This window comes from Pongo pygmaeus, chromosome 5 (assembly GCF_028885625.2).
Source record: "Pongo pygmaeus isolate AG05252 chromosome 5, NHGRI_mPonPyg2-v2.0_pri, whole genome shotgun sequence".
Taxonomy (NCBI): Eukaryota; Metazoa; Chordata; class Mammalia; order Primates; family Hominidae; genus Pongo; species Pongo pygmaeus.
This window is the reverse complement of record NC_072378.2, coordinates 116,501,260-116,515,925: the sequence shown is the minus strand read 5'-3', so window position 1 is coordinate 116,515,925 and position 14,666 is coordinate 116,501,260. Positions and strand designations below refer to the sequence as shown.

General features: G+C 36.1%; 1 protein-coding gene across 5 annotated transcripts in view; it reads right to left on the bottom strand.

The window, feature by feature from the left end:
* Nucleotides 1–1,578: 1,578 nt before the first annotated feature.
* DSE (dermatan sulfate epimerase) overlaps nt 1,579–14,666 on the bottom strand; it is a 179,779-nt gene continuing 166,691 nt past the window's right edge. For 4 of the 5 annotated variants that reach the window (XM_063666515.1, XM_063666514.1, XM_054491778.2 and 1 more), the window contains 4 exons: nt 12,833–13,086; nt 8,779–9,018; nt 6,314–6,521; nt 1,579–4,276 (listed from right to left, as the gene is read on the bottom strand). In XM_063666515.1, coding sequence (XP_063522585.1) covers nt 2,518–4,276; nt 6,314–6,521; nt 8,779–9,018; nt 12,833–13,086 — 2,461 coding nt within the window. In that variant the 3' untranslated portion in view covers nt 1,579–2,517. Of the gene's footprint in view, nt 4,277–6,313; nt 6,522–8,778; nt 9,019–12,832; nt 13,087–14,666 lie in introns of those variants that run through there. The other variant, XM_054491780.2, reaches the window with a different exon arrangement.

Sequence of the window (14,666 nt, the reverse complement as noted above, 5' to 3'; positions counted from 1 at the left end):
AAGCTCAGGCAATACTCCCACCTCAGCTTCCCAGGAATATACCACTTTTACTGCACTGACAAGCTCTGTATGCTAGTGATTCTCAAATTTTCTTTAAGGCTAGGACCAAGAGTCCTGCCAATCCCCTGAACAACAGCTCACACATTATCAAATGAACTTGAAACACTCCTGTCATAGTGAGCAGCATTGAAACAGATTCCATAATTGATTACCCAGTTTCAAGGGAGATTTAACATTGCTTTGTTTTCAAGTTACAAAAAGTTCCCTAGTTTTACTCAAATATGCACTATTCCTGATAAAAAACATGTTTCATTATGAAGAGCTGTGATTTGTTTCAGCTTTTTTTTTTTTTTTTTCCCACTTAACCACTTAAGTCACTGCCTGAGGAAGTTTCTTTTTAAGGAAATAAATACCAGGTTCATTAGAAGAAAAAAAAAAACCACATAATTTTAATTCATTTTGTTTTAAAGATGCATATTTTTAAAAAACTGCTTTAAAATGAACTAATACGTTACACTGGATCATGCTGTGGTGACTAACATTGCCTAGCCTTAACCTAATGAAAACAAAAGAAAAGCGAGTTTGGCACTCACTTGCATTTTTCATCTCTGTTAGAAAGTATGTCTCAGTTTGGATCTGAGATCAGGTTTGCTTGGTTACCTCAAAAAGTAATTTTCCCTTTTTTTTCTTTCAAAATTTCCTTTTGATCATTTCAGACAGTTCATCCTTTTGAGTGAGAAAGAGTAAAAGAGAGGAATGTTGAGTGAGGTTAAGTAAACGGAGAATCTGTCACATAAAGCAAGTTTAAATCCTAGTAAGAGCATCCATGCAGGACAAACGGAAGCATTATTCTTTTGAAAACATTATTCTTTTAAACAGTGTGTAATGACATCCTCCCTAGAGACTTTCCATAAGAGGGGAAAAAAATTACTTCCTCAGAAGTCGATTTCTAGATTCCAAGCATAATAAGTGAAGCACAGTTAAAAGTCAAACTTGTGTTTTCTTTATGCAAGAAGGTTCAAATTAGAACTGCAGAAAGGTACTTATAAGTTTCTGCAACTTGTCTTTTGGTTACATACTGGTATTGCTGTGAACTAAAAAAGCAAGTAAGAGGAAAGGTTACTGTTGTTACTTTACACCTATAAATCAATGAGTGTGTCCTTACTGTAAAATTTGAGCTGAACATATTTTCTGTTTCAAAGGAGAAATATATGATTCAAATATGCTGAATGTATTATAATTTATTAAGTTCCTTTTTCTTATGCTCAAGTAGAAACTATGGATTATTTTTCTAGTATTCTATGCTACTGTTACCTTCTGAGGAGTTGATTGAAAATTTTATGCTTTTAAAAGTCGGGTGCTACTTAAATATCAGAAGTTGGCTATTGTTTTAAATATTTAAAATATGTTTAAACAACAATTAAGGTTAATAAGCAGAGAAAATACTTCTTTTGATTCAAACACTACTTTATATATTTAATGAATACACATCCAAATAAAGATCTTTCTTCAAAAATTTTGGAAAATGTTAATGCATTTTGAATATAATGGAACAAAGAAGAAGAATACTAGAGAAAATTCACAATTATGATGTTTATTTAGGAAAATAAACTTGAAGAAGGTTTTCTATTAAAAAAACATAAGAATCATATCCAAATTTTAGATTCTCCATCTTCTTTGGTATGAAAATCAACATTCATAATAGAAAATATTTTATTTTGAAAGGTTTAGTTGTTATTGGGTCTACAACGGTTTTCCATATAAGGAAAATACAGTATTAAGTTATCTGTAATCATCTCACTTATTGAACAACCAATGAATGCATACAAGTAACCAAGTATATGTGTGCAGAGATCAGCATCAAGGAAATATTCATTCATAGATAAATGTTTTCTAATAAAATATATTTTAAGTTTTTAATGATCTTCTGCTATCATTTTTTGCTATGTTATCTGAATAGCCATCCAGATCTGTAGTAAAAGATCCTGTTAGTTACATAACTCAAGAAGTACGTCCCCAAGGAAGCTGACACCATCATACCAGGACTTAGCAACATTTATCTTTCAACATGACTATACCATTAAAATTTTTTTTATATTTCTCAGAATTGTATTCTTCAGTCTTTTCCATAATATAGTATATGGAAATTGCTAATAGCATTAAATTAATATTAATAAAACCCAATTCTATCTAAACCTTTTTCTCATAAGAAAAAACATTACTTTAAAAAACAGACTTTTTGTTTCTTCTAAAAGTAGTACTATATGGACTGCTCAATTAGCAATGCCAAATACTTCCAAAAACACCATAGGACCACCAAGCTATTTCTATTGCTTTGATAAATTCTTTTCCTGCTCCGATTTCTCCATGTTCCTGCTTTCTTGTGTCAAAATATCTTCCCTTAGTTTGTTAAAATGAATCTGAGGGAAAAAAATCTGATAATCTGGGGTAAAGAAATTTTTTTTTTGCATAGACTCTTGTGATCACAAAATGACCAGGTAATTTATAGCTTCAGTGCTAACACTGTGATTGGGAACAAGAAGAGTACAACCATAATAAAATACAGCTATCTATTAGAAGAACTGCATAAAGACATCTTTGGCCATGTAGGCTCTGGGCCTTCTGGAAATAAGTCAGTTGCATTGCCAACATGACAAAGAAAATAGCAATGTTCAGAATCAGGAACAACCTGGTATAGGAAGCAGACAGTGATGGGGCCCTGCTGTGAATAGTTGTCACCATCCGTGCCTGTCCAAACCGGCCTTCAATCAAGCCCCCATTTTTATGTTTCTCGTATGTTACATCTGCAAAATCTAAAAGGTCTTTCATTTCTTCATCTTCATCTATGGGTAGTTCTTTCTGTGCCAAAATCTGAGCTTTCTGTCTAATCTTTTTCTCATTGACTTCAATCTGTGCAAAAATATCAGGGACAGCATCCACAAATTTATAGCGTTTGCCTGCCCTTCGGTTTTTCTTTGACTTGCTTTGCTGCTGCTGTTGCTGTGATATGGCAAAAATCCTGTCAATGGCCTCCTCAGTCTGTCTCTTATCTGAAAATCTCAGCAGGCGCTCAGCAGTCTTCCTAAAGCTAGCTGTGTTCCGGACTCGGGACAGTATCTGCTTCTCCAGCAGCTGAAACACTGGTTTAAAATGCTGCAAGTTCTGTTCCACAATAGCAGCATAGTCCTTCACCTCAGGGACAATGCTGCTCTTGATGGCTGAATTCCGGTCAAACAGAATTTTGTGACGATCAGCAATGACCTGTGCAAAGGCAGACTGTCCTGTGGCCTCACCTGTCCACAGGTACGTGGCGTAGGCATGTTTGCTGGTGGCTACGAACACATCCAGTTGCTGAGAGTCTCCGTGGACGGTGAAGCTCTGAACATCTATAGATGGCCCTATGAAGAGGTAAGCTGCCCTGGTGATGGGACTTCGGAGGTGCATGGTGACATTCACATAGTTTGTCCCGTTGTAGGGATAGCCCCGAGGATATGTCACTGAGGCAAAGGTTGCTTTCTCACTGTAGCCAGTATCGTCCATCCAGTACATTTTATAGAGACCATCTCTCTGCCTGATGAAAGCCCCATGGACACCGTCTACCACAGTCTCCTCAAAAGGAACATCCACATTGTGGAAGAAGCTCGCTGCTGTCTCCAGGGGACTCTCCTCTCCCAGGTGTATTTGGTCTACAAGGAGAAGCAGCTGTGGATGTAGGAGGATGAGATTCCTCTGAACATTCTTCAGGTTGAGCTGGGGGTTATAAGCTCCCACACCTTCTCCTCGGATAAAAACCACCCCATTTTTCTCCTCTGCTGCAACCACCCTCCCCTGACAACTAGCTGCCAGGTCATGCTTGTACTTAGACCATTTTGATGAGCAGTCTTCTGTGACCTGACCCTCCCAGGGAGAAAAGCAGCTCTTTGACACAGCTGGGGAAAACATCAAAACATTGTTGAAGAAGGTGTACTTTGGCCCATACAGAGCCTCAGTAATGAAAGGCACACCATTGGGAGCAAAAGTAAATGAGTTTTGATCAGGATGTTCATGCCCTGCATTAAAATTTCTCCATCCTTTGATCCAATCTTTGTATTTGTTTCTGTGGACAATATCATATATTGCACGTCCCCCCAGTTTTCCAGACTTGAAGGAAAGGAAAGATCTATTGATTTCTGCAGGTAGTGCACTTCCATAAGTCACGACACCCCAGTCTTCAAAATAATGCAGTGTAGGGGTGCCAAAGTCTGGAGGAGGAACCGATTTCAAGCTGGCATCATACCTGAAATTAATTTTTAAAAATTAAATGGTTTTCTGATGGCAGTGAAAGTAACACATAACATGGTAATGTGGAAGATGCGACACACAAATGCTACCCAGAGCACTGGCAGTGCGGAGTGTATTAGGGACAAGTCTAAAAATATCCAAGGACAATCAGTATGCACAAAGGGAAACCCTTGGTGACTGGAAGAGGAATATTTCTTTATCATTTGTGATCCTTAGGTTTGGGCCCAAAATGATTTCTGCTCTAATCTCTACATGGACCATCTTCACTTGATGATGTCAGAGCGACCATTCAAACTACTGGGCCTCATGGATTTAAGCACTTCATCTAGATTTCTGGTTGAGGGGCTCCTCTTCTAGAAATGCCATGTTAGAATCTGGACTCTAACAAGCCTTGAGTTGTAATGAAGTATAGTTCTGCAGTAACTGATATTATTGAATGTTTGGTATTGAAAAGAGTTCTCCCTCAAGATTTTTTTCCTTGAAAAAATAAACTGAAATAGAGGAGAACTTCACATATTAGATAAAATGTATCACCAACACCACATCTCAGAATATAAATGGATGAAGTTTCAGCAAACTGTCTTATATTGAGGGATTTATAATTGTGCCTACCACTGACCAGCCAGATCCAAAGGTTTGGTTTTGTTTTAATCTGCAGATGATGCCATGCTTCTTGGACAATAAATGACTTCTTATTTTCATTTATGATAAATGCTTATTATTAGCACTATGTACTTTTTCCTAAAGTGAATCAATCACCTAGAGTTAATCTTATTGGTGTTTGATATTGACTGTTTCATCTGCTGTTCTAGAGTCTCAGTTTCAAGACATCAGAAATTATATCTCTACTTAGGTCTAGTATAATGTTGGCTTAATTAATGTGATTTAACAAGTGTAGATGTGAGCTGAATTGGCCATCTTACTCTCAGTTTTTGGTCAGTTTGCATATTACCATAAAGGCAGATTTTTAAGTTAGACTTAGCATTAATCTGACCTATTAATCCTGTAGTTAGCTTTTAGAACTCTCTTCGTTGAATATTTATGAGTAACTTATTTATGGGTTACAGTATTAAGTAATTATGTCATACTCCTGAGAGAACTCAAGGATGGTTGCATCTTAATATGTTTAGTTTATCTATGAAAATAATCTTAAATTGTTGGTTAAACTATAGACACTTACCATTTTACTAATATTTTTTCTTCCTTAATTTTTTGTATTTTGAAAAAAAAGAATAAAGAGAAGCAAACCACAAGAAAGCTTGTTTTGGAGTTGAATGCAAATTTCAACAGCTTGAAAAGACATCAGGGATTAATGATTAGTCAGTTCCCTGTAATTTTGATTTTAACTTATTGGATGCCAACAACATATTTGGCAATACTTTAAAAAGGAGACCCAAGCTCCTCTTTCTGGGCTTAAAAGATTAAGGCAAAAAAATTTACACGGTCCTTTTATTATCAAAGTGAAGCTGTCAAATACTGTCAAACACTTTTAAACACTTTTGAAAATTTAGTAACAGCTTTGCTATTAGAAGATTATAATGCTCCGTTTACCAAAACAAAATATTTTACTACCTTTTTTTGGTGTGATTATCAGAATAACCTAGTCTAAATTTTGTGTTTTGTTTTATATGATTTCAAAAAATGATGTAAAATCAAAACATGCTTATTTATGAAATAGTGCAAGTGTAGGACATCTCTAATATGAGAACCAAAAACTGAAAACAGTAATTAGATGTTAAACATAAAGAAATGTTTCTAACACTACCTATTAGGTACTATGCTCACTACCTGGGTATACTGCACATGTACCCCTGTATCTAAAAGTTGAAATTTTTTTTTAAAAAAGAAAAGTTTCTAAGAGTTTCAAAAACAGTGGTATGAGTTGAATTGAAACTTCATATACTCAGGTGGCATGGAGAAAAGATTTAAAAAGTGTTTTAGTTTTTCTTTTTAAATGCCAAAAAACAAGTGCATAGCATGAATAGTACCCTTGGGTACCATTTCTCTTTAAAGCTAGCCCAATGTGTCATACCAGAGAAATTCCGTGTGCAGAGTGCACCAGCGCTGCCCTTTGGATGGTGTTCCTGGACCTTCCACCACACGGTTCCTTCTGATTTGGTCAGCTAGCCAGTTACCACTGCCGTTACGCATGACAAATTTATCAAGGAACACTAATTGGCTTTCTGGACCATAAAACCAGTTGTAATTTGAGTCCGCAATAGCCACAGTCCTTTGAAACCCTAGGGAAATAAGTTGGAAAGAATTAAGATACATTGAAAACTTCATACTCCTATATAGGTCTAAACAATGATTTTTCAAATCTAGTTGCAAATTAGAATTGCGTAATGGAAGGGATAAAATAAAAGAAAAATCACAATCCTCACATTTTATTCCAGATCAGTTAGTCAGAATCCCTCAAAAGGTCTTCCACATATGTTGTGTGCAAGCTTGTATTTATTATGTGGTAACCTGTCCTTGGTAACATTAGTGCTACACCTATTCCCTGCCTTCCTCATTTTCCAATGTTCATGCTATACATGATTATATTTGCATATATACATGGGACATCTTCTTGTGCAGTTTGGGCTCCTGAACCTGGAATGAACACTAGCTCTCCCACAACTCAACATACATTCTAGGCCAAGATAATAAAATAACATGCTTCAATTTGGCTTCAATAAGGTGTAAGTTATACTATATATAAAGTTCAGGGGAGAGACTGAGTTTCTACAGGAAGAAAATTTAATTCCTGGAGTAGCTCCTGGCAGTATGTACTGCTGGAAGTTAAAGGACAGAAAATGCAAGGATCATAAAGCCATATATCATTTTTGGAATAGGGAAGAAAAATAAAAGCAGGTAAGACTGGATATGCTCCATGTGTTCATGAAAAAGGAAGCAGCATGGGAGAAAACTCAGCCAGACAAAAAAATTGCTACTAGAGTATCAACTGTAGAAAAAAAAAAAAGAGAGAAATTTAGTTGAAAACGGATTGCTTTAACATAGAACCTCTTCTAAAATGTTACCACAATTATATTTATGTAATTTACAGCTAATGTTTTTGTTCCTAATAATTTAGTAAATGATCTTGTAAGTATACCTTATTTTAAAATGATATTTTTTGATCTTCTACTAGTCTGTGAATTCTTTGAAAGCAGGAGATGTGTTTTATTCCTCTTTGAATCCTCTGCCTAGTACAGTGCCTGGCATATAGATGTTCAATAAAAGTTTGTTTAATTAACACAAACATATAAATGCTGCTCTTAGACATGTTCATACTGTCTTTTCCACTTTAGGAAGCAGCCACAGACACAGCTCACAGCAAACACAATTCCTGATGGAGTTAGCCTTTAGATCTCAGCTTAAATTACAAAGCACTGAAACCTCTTAAAGGTCCCTTGCTTTAGGTAGCCTTTGTTTACTAAGATGAATTGCAAAACAGGCCTCTCCTGCATGTCTAAGAAAAAGCAACAAAGCAATATTTTTTTGAATGTAAGTCTAAACTAAATCTTAAAATGGTTCTTATGTTCTGCAATATTTTTTTGAATGTAAGTCTAAACTAAATCTTAAAATGGTTCTTATGTTCTGCAATATTTTTTTGAATGTAAGTCTAAACTAAATCTTAAAATGGTTCTTATGTTCTGCAATATTTTTTGAACTAGTACAATAATGGAGATTCTATTAATCTGTAGGTATACTACCAGAGCCAAAAGATTTAAATACTGAATTATTTGTTGTAGGTCTAGAATCACCATCTAAAAATTGCATTTCCTTGGGGAAGGAAGAGGAAGGGGGGGAATCTATCCCGATAAAATTTTTCTTTACAACTTGTTCTAACATCTCAGTCCTGTTTTAGAAATAAAAAAAGTTACAAAGTTCTCTAGAAATGAATACATTATTAAATCATGTATATATTTTTTTAGAGCTAGTTCTCTTAGAAGGCTAAACGACACAGCAATAAAGAAATTACAAGTTTTACAGCAATTATTTTTTGTTTACTTTTCTATACTATACTATTTACTTCAATAAAATATTAAAATACTAAAGATCCAACTTAAATGTGTAGGTGTAATCTTTCATTTTGAATCATGTCTGTATAGTTTGAAAGAAAAGACTGAAAACCAAAAATTAAAATAGGATTGATCAGGGATCACATATAAAGGAAAACTGACAGGTAATCACAAATGTTTATATTTTGCTTGCAATGATGAAGATGAGTTCGGATATATATAAAAAAGTACTGAGGGGCCTAGAAATTGTATTTAATCCATAACCCTCCAAACTTTAAAATACCTAAATCATAAATACTCACATTAGCCTCCAAAATGTTCTGGCTATATGCAACTCTTGAATTCAGTTTTTCTTTGATTAAAAAAAACTATTTAATTTCAATATGACAAACTCTAAGGACCTAATTTCTCTGCCTAGTCTAGCTCATTTTCATAATCAGAAAAAATTACAATAGTTTAATGTTTTCACACTTCTGACTCCTTACTATACCTGGCAGGATGGTTCTATACATAAATGCAAAGTGTTGTTTAAGCCACGGATGGCCAAAGTGGTTGATGTTGAAGTGCCTCTGGACGAGAAACATGTATTGGAAGAGTGATCTAGTGGTGTAGCTGCCATACGCAACTCCTTCATAGAGGGAGCCATCCGTCACCTCCCTGAGCAAGACCAGAGATTTCTCCATGATGGTCAGAACTTGTTTGGTCCATAAGTAGGCTTCTTGAAGATATCCTAAAGGATGAAAACACATGGAAGCAATGACTAAAGCCTGTGACAAAGCATAAACAAAAATATGGCCAATAAAACCCTCTGAGTTATCTAACTAGTTTATATTACAAATCGCATTTTGTAAAACTCCAACTTGTCAGTGTATAAATAACATCTTGTAATCCAGGTTTGTGATGGTCCATGATGTAAGTTAAGAAGTTCTTCCTGGCTAATATGGTGAAACGCTGTCTCCACTAAAATTACAAAAAATTAGCTGGGTGTGGTGGCAGATGCCTGTAGTCCCAGCTACTTGGGGGGCTGAGGCAGGAGAATGGTGTGAACTCGGGAGGCGGAACTTGCAGTGAGCGGAGATTGCACCACTGCACTCCAGCCTGGGCAACAAAGCGAGACTCCGTCTCAAAAAAAAAAAAGTTCTTGACTCTATAAATGAAGAGAAACCCTTAAATGAGTATCAGTCACTTTCCAGTCTTTAATAAACTGTATCACATGTAAGATCACAAATGCATATAACTTTATGTTGGCAAGACAGGATTTGTATATTAAGATTTTTATTCAGTGTTCCTAAAAATATAATACTTGAAAATATTTTTAAAAGTTTATCTCTTCACGAAACTTGCATCATTATTTTATAGAATTTGTAATAGGCTGCACATATTATAAATGCTAAACAGATAGTCTTCAATTTGTATTGTCATTAGAAGGCAACCTCTTATCCTTTATGTGCTTTAGATTCCAGACGATCTGAAAAGGCAGCACAGTGGGGCTGAGAAATCACTGGAAAGGCAAACTAATAATGAAAAAATCAACTAGGAATCCCGAATCTGCCAAAAAATGAGCTACATGATTTTGTCCAAGCAATTCTTCCATCTGTCACATTTTAATCTCCCCACTGAAAATTAAGTCTATAACAAGTTATAAAACCTTTTAACTCAGAAATGCTAGCTTTCTAGAACTGTTGCACTTAGTTGACAATAACAACACCTCATATTTCTGTAACATTTATAACTTACACAGCACTGAACAGAATCTTAGTTAATCCTTTTAACAACCCAATTATGTACTATTGCCCCAAAACAGAAAGGCTGACTTGTTCAAGACCTCTGGCACATGACTAAAAATGAACACAACTTTAATCTCAACCTAGGTCTTTAGATTTAAGGTTTCGCTTTAAAACATGCAACCCTTGAGAATAAAATTAAGCCCAATGCCTCCTGGTGTGGGTGCAGCCACATTGCTTTACTTCCACAAGCATGTTGACCACGCTACCATGGCCTATTATGTGGCAGGTGTGGGGCTTCCAGAGGCCCAGGTCCAACCAGCTCTGGGCCTAAATATAGGTCCCAGGCTAAGACTTGGCTCCTGACTAATAGGGGCAACTCAGCTGTCAGGCTTGGGTATGCAGAGGTGACTGTTCATCATACCCTGGCCTCTTCTGCCACCCAGCATCATACCTGATATGTCAATATTCTGGGTAGTTTTCAATTTCCATTCTCTACCATTCTGGCTTAAAATTCTAATTATCTTCATCCTTTTCCTTTGTGTCTTCCATCTCCCACCAGATACCAATGTGACTGATGCCTAAAATCAGGTCACTGTTCCCAGGATACCACATTACCTAAATTTCCTTATTTGTTCCTTACAACAACCCTCTTCAGAAGATATGAGGCAATGTCCACCAAAATACTTTGTAAACTGCAACTCTCTGTGAATACAAGGTACTGATATTGTTAACTGAAGCTATACCCTGTATTTTTTTTCTGCCACCCGAATACCTTGCCTGGAATGTTCTTTAATTTCCCCTTAGGTTCTCCTATCTATCTTCAAAGTTACATGAAGAAAATTACTGAAGGAACACTGCTCTCTTGAATTCCAAGTTAATATACTCATTTTATATTTAACCATAATGCTTTTCATGGTATCTTTTATTTCACTCTCTGGGGTTACTGTAACTACGGTGTAATCATTTAAACATTTCACACCTGTCTTCTTTCCAACTGATTTCTACCTCCTTCTGTCCAGTCTTGTCATAAGTGTGTGTACTTATGTGGGGGCTCTGGAAGAGTGTCTGCCAGGGCCACCATAACTTTAATCAGAAAATAAATGCATAGGAAAATTCCTGCCAGGGCAAAATGACATATTTTGATTCAATCCAAACCAGTATTTTGGGTCACTGCTTATTATTTGGAATAATGTTATTTACAAAGACTGAAGAAATAAACTCTACTCCTTCCCTTAAATAAATACAAATTTATTTAAGGAAATAAAACTCTAGTAGATTGAATTTAGGACCTGAAGCAGCAATTTGGCTCACCTGAGAGATCCTTTCACCATTTCATGATGGCGTCTTTTCACAGGCCTGGGGGTCTATAAATGGTTTGTTAGTGGATTCTCACATTGTTTGCATTTTGATGTTTTAATTTTCTTTTCCTTTCTATTTTATTTATTTATTTATTTATTTAAGACTGAGTCTCACTCTGTCGCCAAGGCTGGAGTGCAGTGGTGGGATCTTGGCTCACTGCAACCTCTGCCTCCCGGGTTCAAGTGATTCTCCTGCCTCAGCCTCCTGACTAGCTGGGATTACAGGCACACGCCACCACGCCCGGCTAATTTTTGTATTTTTAGTAGAGACGGGATTTCCCCATGTTGGCCAGGCTGGCCTCGAACTCCTGTCCTCAAGTGATTCGCCTGCTTTGGCCTTCCAAAGTGCTGGGATTACAGGTGTGAGCCACCACGCCTGACCTGATGTTTTAATTTTCTTTATGTTTTTGTGACAGTAGGGGACAAGGGGAGCTAGCATGAAAATTCACTCTCATAATTAAATTTTGCTTAAGTTATTATAAACGGAATTTCCCTTCTGACAGAGATAACAAAATACAGTAGAAAGAGACTGAACTTTATGGATGGCCAGAAGTGGGTCCAAATCCCAGCTGCCTATATGGTTGATGTGAGAATTGAATAAAATATGGAAAAAGACTAGCACATGTCATATGCTCAGTTAATGTTAGTTTCTTTTCCTCTAAGACCTAATTAAAAGTAAAGGTAGGTTGATGTGACAAGGGAGAAAGCTAGATTTGGGTAAAATCTGATGTTGGATAATCAACAAAATGCTTAATAATTCTCATGGGGAATATAATCGAGTTAAATTCTGTTAGATTTCCAAGCTCCAATTATATATTTAATATTCTCATAATTCCCTGTGATCTTAGAGCTGCTTTTCTTAAACACAGTCTTAATCAGTCATTTATAGATTTCTACAGAAGTTGTAATTTAGAGTTAAAAGAACAAAGAAAATGTATTATTGGCAATTATGCAATATGTTGAAGCAAAGTAGCTACACAATCCACAAAAATTGCTTCCAAGTTGGATGTAAATAATCCAGTTTGGTTGTTTTAAATATTCAGAGGAAAAAATAGTAGTGGTGTTATGATTCACATCTGTGTGCTGGAAATCTTCATTTCAAATAACCAACCATCTGTTTAGCTTTTTAAAATTTCACTTATTCCAGGATGGCTGTCTTCACCGTCAAAATTCTCTGGAAAAATGAATATTTATCACTGACCCTGAGCTGTGAGGATTTGTTCTGGGATAATCATAAGCCATAATTAGATAACGTGCCGGCTAATATACTAGCAGAAAATAAGGAGGAGATGTCCCTCAATTAACTAAGAGATATTGTAGGGACTACTTCATCTCATGGGTTTAGTTAGCATCCAAGTATGAACATGTACTAAGAATGGTTATAAAAATGCTTTGCTCACAACATGGCAACTATGACATCTGTCAGCTCAGGCATCACCTCGGCTGTGTCCACACACACCTTGATTCATCAGGACTAGGCTTCCTGTGAGCAAAGCCATACAGTTGGTGGGCTGATGATTGTGCAGGTATTGAAATCCCCATCCTCTCCTGTATGAAGTTTCATACATATACCCTGAGGCATTGGCAATCACTTCAAGAAACTTCTCCTGTTGTGTCTTGCTCAGGTAGTTGTACAAGAAGTCATAAGCAGTGGCAAAACCAACCAGGGAGTGAGCAAGCGGGACCTCATCCCAAGGAGCATCTTTCACCAACCTGTAAAGGAAAATAAATCATAGAAATGAGTTCATCAGACTCACAGCTTTCATCACACTTCTAAAGTGTCTATTTCTCAGAACTAAAGGGCACAATTGAAGATATAATCCAAGGGCTTGATGACACACAACTGACTCCCCTCCACATTAGAAACAAGCATAAAGTTTGTCTAAAATGTGAAAATTATACAGTAAACAGTTTTCTCTCTCAGGATTCTGGCAACATCAAGATGTTGAGAATTTTTACTTTTGATTTTTTATCCATGACAAGAAGTAGTAGAATATATTCAAAGAGATCTAAAGCATAGAACATGTGTTGGCAGGGCAAAATTCTCTGGAGTACCCATTTAACCAGTGCTCACCCTACTCCTCCTTTTCACTTGAATAAGATTCTCTCAGTTCTATTCTTATGGCCACCTTGCTAAGACAGTTGAACATACGTTATTTCTTCTTATTTTCCACAGCTGGTCAATGTGAAGGTATCGTGTTCCATAACCCATGACTTCTCAATCTGCACAGACCCACCTGGTCGTCACCATGGCGGGAAGCGTGGCAAACGTGAGTAGGAGCTGATTCTAACTCAGAATTTTTACATCCCTCTTTCCCATAAACTGAACTGCACTGCCTTAAAGGTCCTTCAAATATCTTTCTAAGAAGTCTAAAAGTTGATCTTCTGTTAAGAATTACATTGTCATTTTCCAGGAAGCCAAACTTCTGTTTGACTAGCTATATTATTCTGCAAATTAGTGTGTGGCTTGCATTAAGCAGGAAGCAAACAAAGGATCTTTCACAATCAGAATTCTAAGGAATTATCCAGAAAGCCCTTCCCATCTGTTCGGGATGTATTTGAGTAATCTCCGAGTGAGGGAAACAAATCAAAAGTGTGCTGTACCTGTGGGAGGTAGAAGAAAGCACTTAATTAGGGATGAAGCTAAAGCTTAACAATTCTATGCCATGGACCTCTTTTGGCAATCTAGCGAAGCCTTGACCTCTTTCTCAAAATGTTTTAAAATTCATAAGACATAATATGTAAGGATACATGGAAATCTATTATTTTGAAATATAATTATCAATACACATACGTAAAAAATAATAATACAGACTTTTTAAAATTAAGGCATGAAATACCAATATTTAATAGCAGGGATAATAACTACTACAATTTATAAGTGGTAATAAGCATAAATTTTGAGATGTCTATAACAACTGTAATGTGGTATGAAAATATCTGTGATACCTATCTGTAACTTTGCTACAGATCCTCCCAATATCATCGAGATTGGTTATCTCTACTCATGATTGGAAGAAATGTTGGATTTCAGTTAAAGTTAGTAAAAGTTAAGATGTATTAGTTCTCTCAAACAAACCTTATAGACCTCAGTTTAAAAATACTTTAAAATGTTCTGAGACTACCTCTTCCAGATTATGTTTTTCCTTTAGAATTTTATGCTAAAGAAATGGCCTAGGTGAGGCCTTCCCTGGTTACCCTATCAGAATTTCATCATCGTCCCAAAATAATATTTAATTCCCCTTTTCTTTTCTCCCTTTAGTAAATATATGTATGAATATGTCTATGTATAT